The sequence below is a fragment of the Meleagris gallopavo genome, chromosome 1 (genome assembly GCF_905368555.1).
Source record: "Meleagris gallopavo chromosome 1, MGAL_WU_HG_1.1, whole genome shotgun sequence".
Taxonomy (NCBI): Eukaryota; Metazoa; Chordata; class Aves; order Galliformes; family Phasianidae; genus Meleagris; species Meleagris gallopavo.
In genome coordinates this window covers 193,756,825-193,779,746 of record NC_139404.1, presented here as the reverse complement: position 1 = coordinate 193,779,746, position 22,922 = coordinate 193,756,825, and the positions used below count along the sequence as shown (strand labels likewise).

At 51.0% G+C, this 22,922-nt stretch overlaps 1 protein-coding gene and 1 pseudogene across 3 annotated transcripts; both read right to left on the bottom strand.

The window, feature by feature from the left end:
- Positions 1-1,458: 1,458 nt before the first annotated feature.
- LOC146545863 (olfactory receptor 51Q1-like) lies at positions 1,459-8,290 on the bottom strand (annotated as a pseudogene).
- Positions 8,291-11,457: 3,167 nt separating this feature from the next.
- On the bottom strand, positions 11,458-21,022 carry LOC100548327 (folate receptor gamma-like). 3 transcript variants are annotated; one of them, XM_010706244.4, is made up of 5 exons: positions 14,846-15,076; positions 13,720-13,925; positions 12,937-13,125; positions 12,490-12,625; positions 11,461-12,234 (listed from the first exon to the last, which is right to left on the bottom strand). In XM_010706244.4, the coding sequence occupies exons 2-5, from the start codon at positions 13,855-13,857 to the stop codon at positions 11,891-11,893; spliced, it is 807 nt and encodes a 268-aa protein (XP_010704546.1). In that variant the 5' UTR covers positions 13,858-13,925; positions 14,846-15,076; the 3' UTR covers positions 11,461-11,890. The 3 variants fall into 3 exon arrangements, with proteins under 3 accessions (XP_085072834.1, XP_085072835.1, XP_010704546.1); XM_085216708.1 differs by lacking the exons at positions 13,720-13,925; positions 14,846-15,076 and adding an exon at positions 20,887-21,022 and having other exon boundaries at positions 11,458-12,234; XM_085216709.1 differs by lacking the exon at positions 14,846-15,076 and having other exon boundaries at positions 11,460-12,234; positions 13,720-13,924.
- Between the last annotated feature and the right edge of the window lie 1,900 nt (positions 21,023-22,922).

Below are 22,922 nucleotides of genomic sequence, written 5' to 3'. Positions count from 1 at the left end.
TGTCCCTTGTCTCAGTGTGAACATTCTCCCTGTGTTCTGGTTTCCTAAAAAAACCACTCTGTCTTTGGCATTGGATCACAGAGAAATGCTTCTGTCTGAGAACCGCAACATGAATTCAACTCAAATCACAAAATGCTTCGGCATTAGAAAGGGGGCAAGGCAGGTAAAATCCTGACAGACAGACCTCAGTGGGATCAATCTGCCTCCAGCCACGTTGTTGGGCTGTGAGCTCAGGTCTCTGGGTTTGTTTCCAAAGAAGATCCCCACAAAAAGATGGTCAGGGTGAAGGCAGCTCACAAGCCTTGAGATGTACTGCTTCCTTTGCTGGAGGTCTGAGCTGTCACCAGCAGATCAAGGACGTCTCACTCTGATTGAGAAGGGTTAAGCTGTGGCCATGCCAGGGGATGGCAGCTTTGCTTGTGCAAGAGGAGCAGACAGATGTCTTTAATTAACTTTCAGCTTAGCTGACGTGCAAGGACTAGAGGAGGCTTCTGGTATGCTTTGTGAGGTTTCCCCTTTGTGGGTGATTCTTACCAATTAGCAGGGATGTGGCTTTCACATTTTTGACGGAGATCATAGCATCATAGAATGGCCTGGGTTGGACAGGGCTATAATGATCATCCAGTTTCAACCCCCTGCTATCTGCAGGGTCACCAACTACTAGACAAGAGATTTTCAGGGATGCTTAAAGGACGTCAGGGGTGAAGCATTTCATTCTGCTGGCTGCTGGGCAATAGCCCACATCCAACTGCCTCTGTTCAAGTGCAAGTGAGTGGGCAAATACGTATTGAAACAGTGCCTGTTGCATTCCTCTTTAGGCAGTGTTATGATAGGAATTAAGAATAGCAATATGCTACTGAATAATTTCTTCCAGAGTTAAGATTTGCTCATTTCTGACTCTGCATCAAGTGTGAATCATCATGACTAAGGCATATGTCACGTCTGTGTGCCTACAGGGTGCCTGAAATAACACGCTCCATACTGGAGTCGCACCAGCCTCAGCATCTCCCTGCCTGGGGCACACTGAGCCCTGCAGGGTCTGACAGTGCTCCAGCTCAGAGCTCATTGCCTGGAAATGTGAACTGTGGAAAAGATGTGAGCTGGGCAGGTGGGCGATGCAAAGAGCTCGGGCATCAGCTGCCCCTGGTGGGGTTCAGGGGGCACTGAGTCGTGTCTGAGCTCTTTGCACCGTGTAGGGTTGAACAGCTGTGAGAAATCTCACAGAAAAAACCCTCAGTGCAAATTCCTGCACCTGGGGCAGAACATCCCTTGCATTGACGCTGCCTGAGACCAAGTGTCTGGAGAGCAGCTCTTCAGAAAGGGTCTGGTGGGCAGCAGGGGGACGTGAGCCCAGCACAGCAGAGTGCAACCACTGTGCCAAGGGGAGGCAGGCTGGGGGAACTGTGTTCATGCAAACACAGGAGAATAGAAGGCAAAAGAAGCTTCTCATTCAGCATTCTAATACCTGAAAGAGGTGACAGGAAAAACAGTCTCACTCATCACAGAATCCTAGATTGTCCTGGGTTGCAAAGGAGCACAGCGCTCATCCAGTCCCAACCCCTTGCTGTGTGCAGGTCGCCAACCAGCAGCCCAGGCTGCCCGGAGAAGAACACACACGAAGCTGAGGACAAAACTTACAGTAGGGGAAAATTAGGTTGGATGATAAAACAAAAAATTCTTCCTTGTGGGATTTGGGATCTGAGCCCTTGGACATTTTGGAAAACTTGTGGGATTTGGTTTGAGAAGCTCAATCTAAGCAGGCATTAAGATTCGGAGTGACTTAGCTTTAGCGTAGCCATTTGCACAGACACATTTAATGTACTGGGGGAGAATAAATAAAGGAAGACCGTGCTCAGCAAAACATGTGTGGAGTCAGCTCCTCATCCAGAACCTCACAAATTCGTCCCATCGTAACGTACAGACAAACAGGGGGTCTGTGTGCTCCAGAGACCCGCAGAGATACCGCCCAACTCCCCGCTGGGTTAAGGAGTGGGCGCAGCTTTCCTGCCCTCCTGCCATTCCATGCTGCTTCTAGGAGCTGCGTGCCTGGAAGGCTGAGCTCCCCAAGGCAGAGTCGGGCTTCCATGAAAGAAGAGTGGGCAAATACTCATTGTGTTGCTTTCACCCACCTTCAGGTAGTACAGGGATGTGGAAGACTTGTGCTTTCTTTGGTTTCTGATGGCTTCAGAACAGGTACTCAGGCTTAATTACATGCTGAATTATTTCTCAGGCTGGAGTTTAGTTCTTCATTACAGTACTCGTTGCAAACACTTGAGCAAATTGTGTTACTAAATGTGTTTTCAAGAGAAAAAAACAGCTCTCCTGGTGAAGTTTGCCTAGAGCACGAGCTTCTTCAGTGAGCAGTGGAAATAACAAATCTCTTGATGCAGACGGAATAATCTGATAAATCACAGGATAAAAGAGTATGGACTCTGGTTTAAGGTTAAATAGCCAACGTATTCATATCCGTTGTTTATATCTTCACCCAGAAGTGTGCTATCAATCAGCAAACACAAACTGCATGGCATAATGAGTGCATCCCAGCAGTTCGTGGTGAGCAGTTTGTGAAGGCACTCTGTGTGCTGTGGTAGAGAGGCTCTTCCTTGCCATGAGGACCTGAGGACCCCCCTGCAGATCTGTTTGGTTTTGATGTTGCAGCGGATGGGTTCAGCAAGGGGCCGAGCAGCAGGTAGGTGTTGGCCACGAGGACATGAATGAGGGGAGAATCGTGTTTGCCGAAGCAGTGAACCACAGACAAGCCAGCCGTGGGAATGTGCAGGATCAGGATTGCCAGGATATGGGACCAGCAGTTGTTCAAAACCTTGAGATGCTCCTTCTGGGATCAGTGCTCAGAACTCTCTTACAAATCGCAATGTATGACAGAACAATAAGCAGTGGAACTAGAACCACTATGAGGATGAGCACAGCTCATGTGTACATAATACTGAACGCGATGTCTGCACACAGCAGCTTGACCAGGTCCTGGTGCAGACAGTAGGCGTGGGAGAGCAGCTGGGAGAAGCAGAAAGGCAACTTCTCAGCAAGAAGAGTGATGGCAGCACACTCAGCAGACATCTGCAGAGGGCAGCCAGCCCAGTCCTGCCTGTCCCGGCTAGGGGGAGGATGGAGGAGTATCTGAGTGGGTAGCAGACGGCCACATAGTGATCAAAAGCCATGGCCAGGAGCACTGGGGACTCTAAGAAGGAGAAGAAATGAATGAAGTAACCCTGAGCAGCAGTTCACCCAGAAAATACTGCAGAGAGAGACCTAAATCAGAGACATCCAGCATGGGCAGGAAATGGTACGTGGGCTGGTGGAGGCTCGGATCGGTTCTGCAGCAAAGAGAATGGCTCAGTTCCCCACAAGGGGTGAAATGTAAATGCATGTGAGAGGAATGGAGAGCCAGAGGTGAGCAGCCTCCAGACTTGGGATGCCCATCAGGGTGAATGTGTGACAACAGGAGCTGGAGCTGCTGGACAGCCATGTGATGGACCAGGAGATTCTGCCCTGAAGTAAGAACTGCGTGTGCTGCCACGGACTAGAGAACACAACTGTGCAGTGATGTATGTAAGTGATGTAGATTTCATAAATTGCTCAGGTCCCTAGCCGTGGTTAATAAATAGGCTGCTGATATTTCTTCCCTTTTCTTTTATGTCTGTAGGATAAAATATCCGTAAAGAGAAGACAAATGCATGACGTATGTGGTGCCTGAAAAGCACGATGATCTTGATAAGAGAACTGGATATGAAATTCTTCTGTGAGTGCGATGGGGGATGTCAGAACAAATAATCACAGTGATCCTTTCCAATCTAGTATTCTCCAACTCTTCTGTAACTGGGACATACAGTCCACGTGCTTTAGCAGGATTGCTGCTGTCTGATGGGTGATGCTGGGAGCCGAAGCCTGGGGTGGGCAGAGCTGTGGCTCCTGGATGCCCGTGGCATTAAACTCATCCATGTGCTGTGTCCAACTGAGAGGGGTGCATTTATCAGCCCCAGTCACTTTCCAGCCAGCACTGCCTGCTCTGTGCGTGGTGCAGGTGCACACAAATGCCATATGTGCCTCGTCTTTGCTGCCATGTGTGCTGGGCTCCCCCAGCCTTGCTCACACTTTCTTCCCATTGCATTGCGGGATCCTTGCTGAAGCTCTGGTTATGGCAGTGGGTTTTTGCAGAGTAACTCAAACACCCCAAACGGTGTAACCTTTTCTCAGATGGGTCTGTTTGGCTGTGGGATGAGCAGAGGAGTGTTTGGTGCTGCACTGCTCAGGGCTCCCGGCACCTGGAGGAATGTGAGGTTGTCTACATGGTCTTCTCTTTGTAAAATAGCTCTCATAAAAAGCATTCTAAGCGATGCCTTACAGGGCCCGAGTGCCTTTCTGATGGGGGGCCCATGGACAGCACCTCCGGGTGCAAAGCAGCTCCCGCTGAGCTGGGAGCTCCATCACTCCTGTGTGCTCAGTGAGGTGACAGCAAATGTCTCCCACCCTTCATCCCCCATGACCTCTCCAGCCCCGTGTCCCATCTCCTTGTCACACGCTCCATGATGCTCCGTGGGGATGGATCCTGCAGCCTGGTGGTGTTTGGTGCAGGAATCAGCACACAGCAGGCACGGAGGGCTCACGGCTGTGTGCCTCCATTGACCCGAGGCTCTGGAACATCCTGAACCAAGAGCAGTGATTTGTGTTGAGTATTCCTTAACGGATTTTTTTTCTTTTCCTGTAGCTTTGTCCTATTGCTCAGTTGAACCCTTGCAGAGTTCTGGTCCTTGCAGCTCCCTCCGACAAAATGTTCCAAAGCTTAATCCTATTGAGTGAAAAACAACTCACGTAATTGGTTTTAAATTTGCCACCTGCTATTTTAATGTGTCTTAGCTCTTGTATTGAAAGAGACAGCAAGCAATTACACCTAAATGCCTTCTTCAAGATATTGCTGACCCCCCCTATGGCAGCCATCTCCCTCCCAGACTGCAGAACCCTCCCTCACTCCCTTCCTCCTTGCATGGTTCCTTTTCCCTGCCTTTGGTTTACTGATTTATTGTTGATTTGTTTTGTTTATTTTAACCTTTCTTCTGTTTATTGTGTTTTCTCTTCCCCAAATCCCTCTTGTGCCCATAAGGGTATGTGGGAGGTGAGAGGTGTTGAAGGCTGTCACGCCAAGAAAGCAAAAGGAGGACACAAAGTGCAGAGAGAAACAAACTCAGCAGGTAACGTGGAGAAAAGCAAAGACAAACTCTTCGGTTGCTAATTGCTGGGCCATTAAAAGCACCAAACACAGCTTCAGAGAGGGTCAGAGCAGTCTTTGCAGCTCATAGAAGGGAAGTGGTGGATGTGAGATTGGGGAAGCTGGGGGATTCATGGACAGTGCAAAATGGAGCAAGGAGAAACCAACCAGACCCGGGAGAATTTTCTGAGAATATTCAACCCTGAAATATTTCCTCGAGCTTTCTCTTCACCACTGAAAGCCACACATATGACCTGGGCTCTTATCCAGAGCCCTATCAGTGCGGCTCTTCAGTGGAGTCTGGTTTATGTCCATTCAGTGAAACAGGCAAAAATGACATTCTGTGTTTGCTGGGAGCCTCTGTAGATCAGTCATTCTCCCATAAGCTCTCTGACCACAGTGCTCTCTATTTGGAGAAGAGAAGCTGCAAGGAGACCTCAGTGTGGCCTTCAGTGCTTGGAGCGAGCGGATAAACAGGAGGGGGAACGGCTGTTTGTGAGGGTGGGTGGTGACAGGACAAGGGGAATGGTTTGAAAGTGAGCCAGGGGAGGTTTGGGTTGGATGTGAGGAGGAAGTTTTTCATGCAGAGGGTGGTGAGGCAGTGGAACAGGTTGCCCAAGGAGGCTGTGGATGCCCCATCCCTGCAGGCATTCAAGGCCAGGCTGGATGTGGCTCTGGGCAGCCTGGGCTGCTGGTTGGCGACCTGCACACAGCAGGGGGTTGGAGCTGGGTGAGCACTGTGCTCCTTTGCAACCCAGGCCATCCTGTGACTCTATGAATATAAAGAACTTTTTTTTTTTCCCCCAAACTTTACCAATAGAATAAATAAGCAAGAAGACTGCTAAAAGTCATCATGCCTAAATCACCACACTTGCAGTGATCCCTAGCATGAAAGAAAAAGAAACATGAATGTATGAGCTTGTTCAAACTAGCAGCAACTTACGGAAAGGCACAGCAACGCATGTAAAGCAGAAAGGAATGGGAAGGAAGAACGAAGTTTGTATTTAGTTAGAGACAGATCAATGCAAGAGTCGCTGTGTTACTGAAATACTAGGGGAGCAGATTGGATGGTGAATCATATGAGCACACGTAACACTTTAAAATAGTCTGTCGTCAACAACAAAGTAAGAAATCACGTCAGAGCAGGAGGAAATAAAAGTTGAGGTGACAGATGGCTTTAGGTTACAAGGGTTGGGGCTGGGGGGATGCGAGGGCAGCGAACCCCTGGGGATGAGCAGGAGAGAGACAAAGATGGAAAGCACAGCGTAAGTAACCCCGATATCAGAAGGGTGGGAAGCATAAAGTGAAGAGGAAATAGAAACCTTCTGGGGTAGCATTTATTTTCTGAAAAAATACTGAAACAGCTGATCCAAATACTTACGGCGCAGAGGGAACGTACCAAGGAAATAAGCAGAGTGACCATGAAGGTCTCAGGAATGAATGGGGACAAAGCAGCCTGATTTGTACTTCAGAGCAGGTAGCACGCCTTGCTGGTGAGGAGGAAGCTGGAAATTAGATCTGCCTCGACCTTAATTAGGCTTTTGACTCATTTCACACAACATATTCAGCAACAAGAAATGGAAGAATCACAGAATCACAGAATGGCCTGGGTTGCAAAGGAGCACAGTGCTCACCAGTCCCAGCCCCCTGCTGTGTGCAGGTCGCCAACCAGCAGCCCAGGCTGCCCAGAGCCACATCCAGCCTGGCCTTGGATGCCTGCAGGGATGGGGCATCCACAACCTGCTTGGGCAAGCCCTACTATCATTCTTGGCCCTTCCATATTTCCATCAGCGAACTGCAGTGCAGACTGGACTTCTCAGGTGCTAAAAATAAAGGTATGTCTGTTTGTTGTTCCAGAACGCCCTGGGTTTAAGCCAGGCACCGAGTCTGCACGGCTCAGCTCCGAGCAGCACGGTGGCTGGGAGCAGAAACGCTCCTGCTGCGCCCTCCTCACTGCCTGGACCACACATGGGATGCCCCCACGCAGGCGGAGTTTCCCTTCTGGTCCCTCTCTGCCTGGAGCCGTGGGCACCCTTAGGAGACGTGTGTCTACTGAGAGTGGTCGCAGGCTGTTATTTATTTCACAGAAAGAAGGCACTTCTGCAAGCTCGTCTTCCAACTGCATCCTCTGGGCTAATAAAAGAAATCATGCTTCTTCTGAACTAAAAGGCAGGGTCAGCCAGGCGGCGCTTGGTAAAAACACATCGTTCAGAAAATGCGTCATCAGTGGTTGTTGTTGGCTGGAGGTACCAGTGGGCCGCATTAAAGCCATTAGATTTTCAAAAAAAACACACGTCCTTTTTCTAATATTTCATACCCTGCTTCCCAATAGCAAAACCGTGTCCTTCTGATGAATGGAGATGAAATAATTAGCGATGTGGAAGCTATCTTTTCCTAATGGGTGAGTCACCTTGGCCTGATGGCTGCCGGTGTCAGGGCACTGCGGGGGTCAGTAATAAATGCCTGTGGGGCCCCGTAAGGCTTTACTTCTCAGAACCCGGGGTAATGAGGAGATAACTTGTACAATAAAGCCCCATATCATGCTGACTACTCAGACGTGGGTTGTCCTTCGACTGCATATCGCGCCTGAGAGGAGAGGGAAAAACATCTAAGCACTGAAATTGAAATTGATCAAGCACCGGTATTCTGCACTCCAGGAAATCGTAGAATGGCCTGGGTTGAAAAGGACCATCACCACCACTGCAGTTTTCAGGACATAGCTTCCTGAGAAATCTCCTCCTAGATATTTTCCTCGTGAGATATTGCACTCAGTTTTTTTCAGTTCACTTTCACCTGCATAAAAACAGACAAACAAGGAAACACGAAAGACTGTTCAGAAGAAACCTTATTTTAGAAGTTGTACACGGTGGAACTGCTTCTGTCTTTGAAACGGTTACCCCTGATCCCATGTGAAATTTAGTGTTCCTTTACATGCCTGCCCTGTCCAGCACCTTTATTGATGACCTGGGTGAAGGCACCGAGTGCACCCACAGAGGATACCAAGTTGGCAGGCACAGTGTTCCTGTTTGGTACCACGACTCCTGGTGACTGGTAGGGCACAACGGGCATCGGGCCGTGCACATCACCCCTCTGCACTGCCCATCCCCAGCTCCAGCAGCATCCCCAGGACACAGTTGGACTAGATGATGTCAGTGGTCTTTTCCAACCTAATAATTCTGTGACATCGCTCATTCTGGCCTGACTCCTAGCATTCTCCTACAGACCGTACACCTTCACACACTGCAGGAGGACGCTGGGACAGGGCAGCCCTGCTGCTCACCCTGTGGCAGGTTCGCTTTCTGCCCTTTCACCTTCCTCTCCCTCTCAGCAAACTGCTCTCCAACATCTCTGCTGCAATGGCATTTCCTTGCACACACTGACATTTTCAGAGCAGCCAGCATGCAAGAGCAGCCTGTTTTCCCATCCTGATGGCTGCTTGCTGCTCACCTCACGCACTGGCATCCTATGGGATCTTTTCCTCCTTCCTGTCTGATCCCACTGCCTGACTCCAGCACAGCTGGCAGGGCACCCAGGGCACTGAGCCCACTGTGTTCAGACCTGTTTCTGCACAGAGCAGCTGGGAAAACCCGGGGCTGCCTTTGCAAGATGTTCCCACCCTGGTCTCTGACCAGGAACAGAGCTCAGTCGTCACTCTAACAGTGGTGCTAACCTCACCCGTGCTTCCTGCCTGTCAGTAACTCCCTTTCCCAGATGCATCATTTGCAGCAGAGGCCTCAGATCCTCCCCTAATTCAGTGCAGGTCCTTAAAGATACAGAAGGAAGAGGGATGTGGGATGCTGTCCATGGCACTGAGTAAGGTCCCGGCCAATGGATGGCCACCAAACCCAGAGCAGAGTCAGGGAAAGCTGATGGCTGCAAAGCTAAAGGAACAGCCAGACTGTCCTATTCCCAGTGATTCACAACCCTGCCTGAAAGGTGCTGCCAACCCCAATGAACCCCAGTGAGATCTGTGGGAGGGCAGCAGAGCCCCTCTGCCCCTCACATGCTCTGTGTGCTACTGCAGAAGTACTCGGTGGCTCTGGATAAATGGGTGGCTGACATAAGGAGGACATCAGTGCAGGCACAGAGGCTCCAGAAGATCAGAGATGTGAGATCAGTTCAAAAGTGAAATCTATTATCTGGAGAGCAGTCGTTTGGATTGCAGGAGCCCTGCCCTCCTGCAGCACAGCCCTCAACACCAAAGCTGCTCTGACACAGGCATTCCGTGGTCTGGTTCACCCCTGCGTGATGTCGACAAGTCGGAAGAGGGCAGACAGAGATGGTGAAGCAATGGTGGGCTGTTCTGATGGGCAGAAGTCCCACTGCGTCACCAATAGATTGAGCACTGCAGACAGAGACAAACCCAAATTGATGGTGGCTGTGGTGGGAACTGGGCTTTGGGAGCCACTAAACAGTTCTGGTGACAAACAATTGTATGCAACTCAGCACAGCTGGCACAAGGAGAAGAAAACACAGTGGACAGATGATAGGATGATAGAAAGGCCTGGGTTGCAAAGGAGCACAGTGCTCATCCAGTTCCAACTCTCTGCTGTGTGCAGGGTCACCAACCAGCAGCCCAGGCTGCCCAGAGCCACATCCAGCCTGGCCTTGAAAAATCAAACTAGGAAAAGACAAAACAAGAACACACACACAACAGGAAGAAAACCCAAACTGGAGCTGCAGACCTGCTCACGCAGATCTCACCCTGCAGGAAAAGTGACCTTGCCCCTGTCAAGTGTGGCACAGTACCGGCAGAGCTGGTGGAGCACACGGGGAGCATCTCTATGTTCTATGAGAACATTCCCATAGAAAGCAGAGATGTGGGCTGAGCCTAGAGCAACTTCCTGAGGACAGAACAGCACACAGCAGCAGCAAGGTCAGACCTCCCTCAGGACAGGATGGATGCACATGGATGTGGGACAGCCCCTTCCAGCCGTGAAGGGGATCCAACAACACTTACAGGAGACAGAAACTTGGTTGTTGACACAGTAGCAGAGCTGGCCAGAAACTGCGTGGTCAGCAAGCATGGAACAGACACAGGGAGCTGCCTGAACAGCATTCCTCCAGAAAGCAAAGCTCCTCAAGTGTAAGGAATTTCACTTACTGTCCTTTAAGCAGATCGATGCTGCAGGAAGCAGCTCCAGGTGCTTCCCCTTCCCCATCCCCAGCTGGGTCAGGCAGTCCAAACCTCACTCTCTACCCAAAGCCATTTTTGACCTTTCCAAAGTCAGGGCGCAAAGTCAGCTTCAGCTTTTGCAGACAATGCACTGAAGAAGGAAAAAAGGTTCTGTTCCATGTACAAGTAGGTAGTAAGTAACCAGCTGCAAGAGGCTGCATCATTAAGGTACTTAAAGACAAAAGCTTCTGGAAATAATTGATTTGATCTCAAGCCTGCTTAAATCAAATAAAGCCCAGCAGACCAGACAGCTGTGGGCTGAGCAGCCCCGTGCACTTCCCCACTACTGTCCTCCTCACTGTTCCTCCCAAAAGGAAAACTACTTCTAGCCCTCCTTCAGAGGCTTGTTTCTACTTCAGAAGAAAGAAAACAAACCAGCACAGCAGGGAGCTTCGCACAGCTCCTTCCACAGTCTGCAAATCCAAAGTAAAGGGTGGGAGCTGCTGCCTCCAGGGAAGAGAATGTTTTGAAGCAGCACAGGCACGTGGCCAAAGCCTGAGTTGTGAGCTGCACCATCAGCCTGAGCCTCACCGCAGCTGTGTGGGAGAGGAAGCCTCCCAAATGCAAGGCATGCACAGCTGCAGGATGAGCACCTCTCAGAATCAGGCTGCTGACCTCAGAAGGGACCTCAGGGTCTGCCTGGTCCAAGCCCTGCTCCACAGGGACACCCAGAGCAGGGTGCACAGGACAACACCCGTGCTGCTTTAGAGATCTCAAAGGGGGAAACTCCACACCTCTCTGTTCTGCTAAGATGTTTCTCAGATGCAGCTGCTGGAAAAGCACGTACCACCTGCACCAGGCTGCAGCAGTAGTGTAGCTCTAGCAAGCTGTGCCTAGAAGATCCCAGAGTCCCTGCACTCAGATGGAGGAGGAAGAAACACAGCAGAGTGGTTGATGAGGGAGAAGACAGTACAGGCAATCCTGCCCTGTCTGGGCACGGGCTGCTGTGGGATCCCCATGCAGGGATGTGAGCAACTCTGCATCTCCTGCAGTGAGATGGAGCAGAGCATAATTTTTAAAGGAGCGAGCGGGGCAGGAGATAAGGCTGCAGCTTTCCAACCCCGGGCAGACTTCCACACCTGCAGATCCCTTGCCACCCCCCAGACCAGTAGCTTTGTTCCACCCCCAGAGTGCTTCTTCCTCCCTGGTAGGACGTAGCCTCCAGACAAGGCTGATTCAGAGCAGCTCTTTTATTACCAACTCCGCTCTCCAGGGATGCGGTGCTCAGAAAAGCATTGTGAACAAACGCTGCACCCACCCAGAGCACAGACATCAACACCTGCTGTAGGAGGCAGCAAGCACAGGGGAGGAAGACAGAAGGAGTTCAGACACAAAGGATGGGAAATCACCGCCTCCATCAGCTGGAGGCAGCAGCAGACACCAAAGTCCAACAGCACAGCCCGTGCTGAGCATCCGCTGGGGCACACGAGCAAATTGAACAGACTAAGTGCCACTCCTTCACGGAAAGAGAGCCGCATCCCTTCGGGGAGCTGTCACAGGGACCTCCACACATAGGACCCCCAGCCTGCAGTGAGCAGCACGAGGGCCAGCAGCAGGATGAGCCACGGCACAGCACACACAGCTCTGCCTGTCTCAGGAGCCACGTCCTCCATCGTGGCAGGAGAGGATCGCTTCTTCCAGGCGTAGTACTTTGCCACAACCACGTTGGGGTTCCCCTGCGCGGGGTCAAACCACAGCTGGATGCAGCGCCCACTGCCCCGGCGTTCTGTGGTGTATTTGTAGGAGTTGGACCAGATCTTCTCACACAGGTCTTTGGGTCTGGGGAAGACCTGGGTGAAGGGCCGGCACATGGAGCCCCAGGGACAGCGATTCGTTCCTGAGGAAAGCAGCAGAGAAGGAAACGTGAGCTATTTGCCTGCTTCTTTCCATAGGGAAGAGCAGGCCAGCAGCCTGCCCACAGGTCATCACATCTCAACAGTGACATTGGTGGCTTGGCTGCCTCCCAGTCTGCAACCCCCCCCCAGAAAAGTGACAGCAGCCACTGGTTGGGCTCCAGGCGCAGGGTGGGAGCAGGATCACTCCCAGGGTCTTTCCCGCAGGGGGAGGGAAGGCTCTCCCAGAGCCCACTGACCTGTTGCCCAATTCCAGCCCTTGTGCCAGTTCTCTTTGCACGTGACGTAGTCCTTGCAGTCCTCCCACCATTCCTCGCAGTCCTCTTTGCACAGTGGCACATGCAGAATCCTCTCCCGCCGCCAGCTGCTGTCAGCCTACAAGGGAATTGGACCATGCATGCTGGTGGGAGCCCTGGAAAGCTGGGGCACCGGATCTGCTGCACCCTACAGTCCCCTCCCGGCCCAGACCGCTGTTCTCCAAAACCAGTGCCAAAAGATCAGCCCTAGAGAGACAAGCCTGGACAGTAAGGCAGCCATTCCACCCACCTCTTCAAACCCAGTAGAAAAACAGAAGCATCCCTGGGCAGCACACACCTATACGTGCCACAGCATGTCATATGGAGGACCACCATATAGCATGTGACACCACTGTAAGCCCCACTCCATCACACAGAATTTGACCCTACCTGGTCAATCCAGGGCCCCAGGTTGGGTGAGCACTCGTACAAGCACGTGTCCTGGATGAAGTGACGCTTGCACTTGGGTGGCATCACCCCACAGTGATTCCAGTTGAAGTTGTACAGGTAGGATTGGTCCCTGTGGGCTTCCGAGCTGGTGTTGGCTGTGCAGCAGGCATTGTCCTTCCAGGGAGCACACTGCAACAGAGCAGGAGAAGGCTGTGCAGAGGGCTTTAAGGGAGCTCAAGGATGCTGCACGTGTCAGCATCCCATAAAGCCTCCAGCAAGAGTACTTTCTCTTCTCCTGGGGGCTCTTGGGTATTTTGGACCAAACAACTCAAGATTGCAGCAAAATTGTGTTGGAGGAAAAATAAGAGGAGAACCTTGAGGGTCAGATCCTCAACAGAAATGGGTGCCAAGCAAAGGAATGGAAAAATGGGCACCTCCTGCATCCTGGCTTGTTTAGTCCCATCCACACCAAGGACCTGGCATCAGAGCCCTTCAATAAGAGAAGGGGGTGTAGCATTGAGAGGGAGCAGAGAAAACGTCTTTCCCTTGCTATCCGTTATCTTCTCATTTTCAGGACCTAAACCTTGGGAAGGAGGCCCCGTGGTGAAAGAAGTGTGACCACGATTCCAATTACCCACAGCACTGCCATAGCCCTTGCCTAGAAAGAAGCAGCAAGCAGGCCTCCTTCTCAGCACAAGCCTTCTTCAGGCGGGTGGCTGCTAAGCCCCAGTCACCCGTGGGGAAGTGCAGACAGCCCCACTCAACCCAACAGCAACACCATACCTGGCCATGCAGCATCCCCTCCGGGCCAGGCTTGGTTTTGTGGTGCTTGGCATCCATGCAGACGTTCAGCAGCGGGTCCTTGGCAGGCATCACCACAGAGGCAGCCAGCAGCACCAGCAGCACCTGCCCTGCTCTCATCTCCACAGCCAGCCCCGTGGGGTCGGGGATGTCACAGAGCAGCAGCAGCCAACACACTGCACAAGCTCCTGGAAACACACAGGCGGGTTGCCAGCAATGCTCATCAGCAAGGACGCAACAGCAGCTCCCCCAGGCAAGGCAGCAAGGTCAGCCACGTGTTGTTTTCTGAGCAGCTCCACCTGGGAGGCACAGTGTCCTTTTTGCATTCAGGGTGCTCAACTGCCAGCCTGAAGTGTGCTATGGAGCACCCTGATCAGAAGAGGGATGCTGTATGGGACCCATTTGGAGCTGGGGCCTTTCTGTGTTAAGCCACCCCCTGCAGAACTTTTAGGTTTTAAGTACTTAGTTAGAAAATGCTTTTCTAATTCAAGAATCTTTGTGGCAAGCTGCTTAGAAGTCATAGTTAAATGCGCCAGTACACCAAGAACTGCAAGAGACCCATCTTGTTTCTAGGAGCACATCAAGAAAGAAAAGTTGTTATTTGCTTTATTTGGGTCTTCAGAAACCTACAACTTAGAGTTCAAACTTAAGGAAACAGAAAACAACTTCACGTTACCATGCCTCCTCCTCTGCACACCCAGAACTTCAGTAGTTGCCTCCTTACACAGCAGAGCTGCTCTGCATCCCTTGCTAGTGCAGGGAAAAAGGTCAAACCAGAGCAACTGCTCTAGAGGGAGATGCTCCTGCCTGTAGCAGGGGTTTGGAACTATCTGATCCCGAAGGTCACTTCCAACCCAAACCATTCTATGACTCCAGATTTTACAGAGCATTTCATAGAACGCAGAAGTATGGATTGACAGCATTGAAGCGACGCAGAAAGGAGTGGTTTCAAAACTAAGAAAACACATTCAGTCCCAAGGAATGGAGCTAACTTGCACCAAACCTACAAAGAAAGAAAGAAACAACAAAAACAAAACGCCACCAACATCACAGCCCAAATAACCCCTCACTCATCAAACAAACCCAACCAGAAAGCAACATTACCTACCTAGAGGCTATTCAGCCCCCTCAAAAGCACTCAGAGCAGCAGCCTCCTGCAGTCAGCTTTAATAGGAAAACCTTCTGACACAGGTGTTGGCACTTGCAATTACTTTCTTAATGTGCTTAAGGAGCTCTGACTCCAGCCAGCATTCATTGCCTTGGAAGTAGTTGTGTGGTAGCAACAGGCTGCCCCAGCCTTCTGCAGCGATCTGGTGTGTGGTGGAGGTGTGTGGGAAGGACTGGGCTCTTATCTGCTATGGCCACTCACAGAGTCCTTTTCCTTCTGCTTCGCACAAGGCAGTTACATGAGATAAAACAGGGGAAGGAGGGCAGATCCAGGATTCTGCCATGCACCACCAATAAATATAGAAGTGCTCATCACAGAGCAGGGCACGCAGAACCCCCCCACGGCAGGGAGGTTGAAATTAAATGATCTTTGAAGTTCTTTCCAGCCCAGGCCATAATTCTACGATAAGTGCTGCTGTCTCGGGGGGAGGAGGGATAACTGCCAGCACAAAAATAGAGGCCAGCAGGTGGAGGGGAGCAGTGCACTTATTGCAGAGCTGTGAGATCAGTAACCGAAAGGAAAAGTGGGGGTCTGACCAAGAAGGAAAGCTCCACAGACCAGCAGAGCTTCCTACTGGCACAGCGAACGTTTCCACAGGATCACATTTTGGATTTTGGTGTTGGGAGAGACAGCCAGGGATCACGTCTACCCCCTCCCAATAGCAGGTCTCCTACAGCGAGGCTGGGGGCTGTTCTGCTTCAATCCCAGCACTGAACTTTGGAGGTGAACCCGCCTGCCTAAGGAGCTTATCTTAAAGTGAACTCCTGAAAATGTAGCTCCACAAGACCTTATTTTGGTGATTTCCACAGCCTGGCCACGTGCTGCACAAGCACTGGTGTGCTCCCTCTGTTGCAGCTCGGAAAGCAAAGGGGATCCTGGGCTCCATCAGCAGAGGGGTGGCCAGCAGGGACAGGGAGGTGATCGTCCCCCTCTGCTCTGCTCTTGTGAGGCCCCATCTGCAGCACTGCGTCCAGGTCTGAGGACCCCAATACAAGAAGGACAGGGAGCTGTTGGAGAGGGTCCAGAGGAGCCACACAGATGATCAGAGGGCTGCAGCACCTCCCCTACAAAGACAGGCTGAGGGAGCTGGGCTTGTTCAGCATGGAGAAGAGAAGCTGCGGGGTGACCTCAGTGCAGCCTGCAGGACCTCAAGGGAGCCTACAGACAGGAGGGGAGTCAGCTCTTGGAAAGGGGAGATAACAGCAGGACAGGGGAATGGTTGGAAGGTGAGGGAGGGCAGATGGAGGTTGGATGTGAGGGGGAAGTTGTTTGCTGTGAGAGCGGTGAGGTGCTGGAACAGCTGCCCAGAGAGGCTGTGGATCCCCGTCCATCCCTGGAGGTGTTCAAGGCCAGGTTGGATGGGGCCCTGGGCAGCCTGGGCTGCTGTGAGATGGGGAGGTTGGTGGCCCTGCATGCAGCAGGGATTGGAGCTTCGTGATCCTTGAGTCCCTTTTAACCCAAGCCATTCTTTGGTTCTGAGCCAGACGCGCACTGCTCCCGTTCCTTGTGCTTCCAGCTGTCACAGTGGCAGTGACAAGCACAGTCTGCCCCCGCTCACCTCCTCTGTGCCTTTGCCTCCTGTGCCCCATCTCCTCCCAGCTGTCCCTTTACAAACCCCATCCACACTGCCTGCTCATCCCTCCTGCCACGTCTCCCTGCTCCCCGTGGCACAGCACTGCAGCAGCAGCATTTCAGATGCACAGCGCTGCCCTTCCTGTTTTCTGTTCCTCACTGAGGAATTTCTAATATCGGGTTTGTTTTTGGGAGCTGCTGATCACTGAACTGTGTTGCTGTAAAGCTATCAGAGCTGTGACAGCTTGTTCCTGGGAGATAATTGTTAGCCACGAGCCTGTCATTTTCTATCTGAAGTGTTGTGCTTTGTTCCCCAAACGCATCCTTTCATGTTGATCAGAACAGATTTTTTTTCTCTGTTGTTTCATTGTTGGTGACTCAGCCTTACGAGGGTCTTTGCAGAGTTTTGCAGCTGGTCCTCCTGTTCCTGCAGCGATTTAATCCCATCACCACACTCGTGGCCTTGTTGTTTGCCTGGATCAAGAGCAGAGGTCCCAGCACAGACCTGCAGGGGATTGCTGTAGAGGACAGCCACATGCCTTTGCTTCGTGGCTCAGCTGTTCACCAGCGTGCAGGACATCATCCTCACCCCACAGGATTGGAACCCAGGCAGAGGGGATCCCTGGGTCTGCCTGCTCCTCTTCTTTGAAGACCCTCAGTACGTTGGAGAGACTCATCTGTGTGTTGGGAGAGCCATTCCCACCTCGTTCTCACATTTATCTACGCAGATGCTGTAGTCGCGATTTCTGTCACGTTTTCTGCAGCTTTTTTTCCCCACAGATGCCACGTCTGCACGGTTCCCTGCATCTCCTCAGAAAGACCTTTGATGTGTCCCACACGAACGTGTGCTCCCTGCCTGCACAGGGGTACCTGTACACATGGCAGTGCAGAAAATGGGGCCATTTCCACTCAGCCTGGTCCCATATCCACTCATCCATGGGACGGGGGGGACCACCTGCCTTTGCCTGGTGCCATCCGTCACAGGGTGCTTCTGCCCTGGGGTCAGATCTGGGGGAGCAGCCGTGGGGTGAATGCTTTGGGCGCAGTGTGTGCACGGTGTCCCTGCCAGGACCTCCGCACACCTCCAGCACATCGGAGCTCGCTGGGACGGCACAGCCCATTGGAGGTGTGAGATGGGTCCCACGGGCTGCTGCTCTGCTGCTGCCAGGGCTGTGGGCGTTGTTATGAGAGAAGTGGAACCACACAGTGCATCAAGCAAAAGATTCAGTTAGCATAATTGAAATCCAAGCAGTCTGGTACGAGAGCCATCGTTAGCCCTGATCTGCTATTGCGGTTTGAAAAAATAGGAGAGAGAGGAAAAATAAGGAAAGAAATACTTTGCATCTCAGAGTTCTGCGTACAGATGTTAAGTCAGAACAAGCAACTAATTGTGGATGTAAGAGCTCAAGAAACACGAACTCTTGATTGTGTCAGAGCTCAACTGTGGGTGCAATTAGTCTATGGCAGTAACGATGATAAGAGAAGGCGAGGAAGGCACCTCACCTCTGAAATTTGAGAAGTGATTTGGGATGGTCCAATTGAATTTGAAGACAAATCCCAATCTTGGTGATATTTGGTTAATTCTACTGGCAGCCCCATCACCAATAAAGCTCTCACATCCTGATCACACCAAATGCTTCGGCGTACACCGTGCACTCAGTCACTGCACCAGGACTGAGTCACAGCGGGACGGTGCTCATAAAGCACTGAAAGTGGGCCCAATGAACCAGAAACAAATGGCAAACTGTTGATGTGAACGTGTGCGTTGCTGGGGAACAACAAGGATTTATTTGTGGGAGTAACGCCACCAAAGCCCAAGATATTTGTCTTGGTGCTAAACAGAATGTTTGTCATTTTGAAACGCGTTCTGATGAAACTGAGCTTGTGTACATTGGAAAAGGTTGTGTTTATATGGAAGCCTTTTGTGGTTTTATATTGGAAGATAATATTGCTGTAGGCACAAGTAGTCGCTCAAATATTTGTGTTTTTTTTTTTAACATTATTGTAATTATGGGATGTGATTTTGATTAATCACCTCCTGTTACATTACATCTTATCAGTAGTTATAACTGGGTTATACGCAGAGTGCAGATTTGTTGCCTCCTATTCATCCTTCATCCAGCTGGGATTTTACTACCTCAGGTATTCCTTTATCTACTTATTATCATATCGTATATATAGGTTTGGTACAACTTCAGCCCCTCAAAACATGGGGAGTAATACTTAACAAGGAGCAGTTCTGCACAGTCTGCTTACTGAGGATCCCTAAGTGCACAGATGATCAATGCACCACTTGTGGCACAGAGGTGAGAGGGGACCACACTGCTGCTCTGAGGGTCAGAAGAACTGTCTGTGGCCATGGGATGGACTGTGTCGGTGCTGCCCTGCCCCACAGCCTGGCCCTCCTCTCATACCCCTCTCGGGTGAGAGCCATCAGGATGGATGGGTCTGGTTGTGACAGCAGAACCAGGCTAAGGTGGATGCAGGGGTGATGGTCAAAAATGCCAACCCGACATGGCTGGGATGCAAAGATGAGCAATAGTCAATCATCTTACTCCATAAATAGGAGACAAATAGGATTTTCTGTTTGAGCAGGGACGCCTCTCAAGGTCACTCCTTGAAGCTGAGAGGTTCCTTACCTTTGGCAGATGCTCGGCAAGGGATTTATAGCCAGCGTCTTGCTTGTAAGCAGAGAGGGACTCATGGGTGAGGTGGCAGTTGGTGGCTGTCTCAGCCATATTGACCATGAAATCAGAATCACAGAATCACAGTTGAGTTTAAAACAGTGACAGGGAGAAAGCTGTCACCACAGTTTGAGCTCTCCGCTGGATAAAGGGGAGAGGGTTCACTGGAACAGGTTGCCCAAGGAGGCTGTGGGTGCCCCATCCCTGCAGGCATTCAAGGCCAGGCTGGATGTGGCTCTGGGCAGCCTGAGCTGCTGGTTGGTGACCTGCACACAGCAGGGGGTTGGAACTGATGAGCACTGTGCTCCTCTGCAACCCAGGGCATTCTGTGATCCTGTGATTCTATGATTCTGTGATTCTATCATTCTATGATTCTATGAGAGCAGACTTCAGGCTCAGTTGGGGAACTAGTTGGCAAGATCCTCTGGGAAACTGCTTTTGAAGGCACTGAGGTCCACTAGTACTGGTCGCTTTTTAAGTAGCATCCCTGAAAAGCATGTAACAGGGAATTGCAAAATGTTGGCAGGGCAGCAGATGGGCTTTGCTGAGCATGGTTCTTCTTCAGCTTATGTGGAAAAAAATGCATGGCCACTGGAAGTGAAGCTGGGTGACTTGGGAGGGCGACAGAGCATTGGGTACTGCATGGTGCGACCTCACCCTGAGCATGGGGTGCAGTCTGGGCAAAGCACTGAGTGAGCATTGGGTTCATGCAGCACAGTAAGGACTTCTTGTTGCTGATTCCTGTCCCAGCCACTCCTAGCATTCAGCAGGAGTTTTCCTCCTAAATCCCTCTGAGCTGTAACCGAGGGGCTGCTCAGTGGGGTGTGAAGCAGAGGGTCTGACCTACAGACACTGGCCCCGTTCTGCAGACTCTTGCTGTGCTCTGCAGTGTTTCAGGGGTCAGAGCTCAGACTTCAGCTGGGTAAAGGACCGTGGGCTGGAGCCTCCCACAGCTCACCCTTGTCCTGCACCAACACACACTCAGTTTTCAGAAATCCCTTTCACCTGAAGGCACCACTGGGCAGCAGTCAGCCCTATTCCTGGCCACCACGGCAAATCCAGCCCGCATTAAGTCAGATTTACCTTCTCAGCATGGACTCTGAGCAGAGTGCCTACTATGGGTGATTCAGCCCTACATTGCTGCGCCTGGCTGTGCTCACTGCCATGTAAATGGCACTTGATTGGAAGCCCTGTGCACCTACCAGGTATTTAGAAAATTCCCCATGGGGAAAGAGAACAAAATCCACACAGCTGTCCCTGCAGCTCGGGGCAGCATCCACAGCCTGGCAGCACTGCAAATCCATCGCTTGTCTATGGGACAAAGGCAAACTGTCCTCTCTTTTCACAGAATCACAGAATGGCCCAGGGAGGAACCTCGAGGATCACGAAGCTCCAGCCCTGCATGCAGGGCCACCGACCCCCACATTTAATACCAGACCAGTACTACTTTTCCTATAACTAATAATGCTGGTAGTAGTTGTGACCCCACGTGTTGGTATTTATCACAGTAACAGGTAATTGGAGATGTTGTGGGGGTTTGTGGTACTGACTCTTGCCATGACGGGATGCTCCTGTACCCTCAAGCTCTCCTTTAAGCAGCAGTTCATAAAGCAGCACAGCGAGGCAGCCGAAGTGCAGAATGGAAATCTGCTTGTGCAGGTTTGGCAGATTGATGGTATCGGATCGATTCTAGTTTGTGTCTTTGGTTCACTAATAGAGACTTACCTTCATTTCTTGTGCCTTCGCTGTGTTCTTGAAGGACTGCACAATCCATCACAAGCCAATGTCAGTGGCACTACCACAGTACTGCTGTGTGTTTCGTCCATAACAGTCTTGCTGGTTTACTGCACAGGAGGTTTCATCCATCCCAGATGATTTTGTTAAGAGGAGCAACGTGAACATGGAAATCTGAACGCTCTCAGTCCTCTCAATTTTCCAACTTACTCTGCTAATGAAATCCTTAACTTGCAATATAGCCTCTAGAAAACAAGAAAATCTCACGCCTAACTGCACAACTGCAGATAAATAAATATCAGTGCTGAATCCGTGTGCAGATTCAATGGGATGCTTATATTGATTCACAGAAACGAGCCAGACATAATCCCAATGAAATAACCAGTGAAGCACTCATTTAACGGCTGTGGTTCGATGACTTGGGTGAGCTCAGTTCTTGAGCCTTTATCTTGCTGAGAGGGCTGGAGAGAGGAGCAGGTACTGAAAGCACTACCAAGCAAAGGAAGCGGATGCACCAAGAAGAAATGTTTCTGCTCATAGCGAGTGCTGTGTCCTGGAGCCATACGTAGGGTGAAAAAGAACACAAGTCGAGCTTGGGCTGAGCAGCAACCTCTCTGGAGAGTTCACTGATGGGAAAAACGGGACAAAAAGCTGAAGTGGCTGAGAAAAGGAGTGAAGATAACATTGGGATTATTGTAGAGAATGTCAAGAATGATCACTGGGACAACTTGGAGGAGGTTTGTGGTGGGGCAGGAAGGAGAAATAGGAGCAAAAAAAGGAAGAGAAGGGTGTTGTTGGAAGGGCGGTGAGGTGGTAGGTTGGTCTGTGGTCTGGTTTGTTTTACAGCTGGGACTCCCCACTGATGGGGTGTTCATGGCAGAATACTGCCTGCCAGAACAGTGGGTATCGTGTCAATAAAAATAAGAAGGATTTGTAAAAATGTCAAGTTGCAGATTAAAAGAGATAAAGCTGTAGTCTGAGTGCAGCCAAAGCCAAACACTAGCAACATTTCTAATACTCAGCCAATGCAACCAGGGGATTATTCCTATCAATAATGCATCTCCTTCCAGCTTCAAAGAGCTGCTGTCTCCCAGTTTGGGAAAACTGTGCATGAGCGGAGGGGCTGGCAGGGAAGGTGTGGGTGTCCATGTCAGGCGTTTCCCACCAGCATCCCCTGTTTCCAGCCCCCATGCCAGTGTTTGATGCACTTTTTCCTTCTGGCTGGCAGAACACTCATTTAAAGACAATTGGAACCATGGGGCTAATGTCACCCCTTTCCTTCTCACAACTGACCTAAATCTCCCCTCTTTTAGTTTAAAGCCACTTCCCCTTGTCCTATCTCTGTCAGACTGTGTAAGAATTTGGTCTCCTTCCTGTTTGTAAGCTCCTGACCCAACACCTTGCACTTGAACCTCACTGGGTTCTCATGTGCCCACTTTTCAAGCCTGACCAGGTCTCTCTGGATGCCCTCTCTCCCTTCTATTGCTTTGAACCACACCACTCAGCTCAGGCTGTGGATGCCCCATCCCTGCAGGCATCCAAGGCCAGGCTGGATGTGGCTCTGGGCAGCCTGGGCTGCTGGTTGGCGACCTGCACACAGCAGGGGGTTGGAGCTGGGTGAGCACTGTGCTCCTTTGCAACCCAGGCCATTCTGTGAATGCATTTGCTATCTTTAATTAGACTAATTGATGGTCAGAGGAACTACAAACGTCCTTCAAACTCGCAAGATTTGAAGGGTAGCAATCTTCACCACTAAACACAGCCGGATGGGAATGGCTCTGGGATTCATGGTATCTCACATTTCTGTTGGAGGCAAGGCCAATGGGACCAAGAGTTTGCATTTTTTGGATCTTCTGTTGGTTGCCTCGGAGCCCAGCTCTGGCAGGGAGGGACATCCCTCCCTTGGTCAGCAGGACAGGGGGCAGGGCTGGGGGCTTCCATTTGGTTTGAAGATGTACCTCTCCCTGGAGAACTTCTGCCTCGTTTTCCCTCTGCTTTCCACCCTGCACAAAAGGGAATGTGTCCAC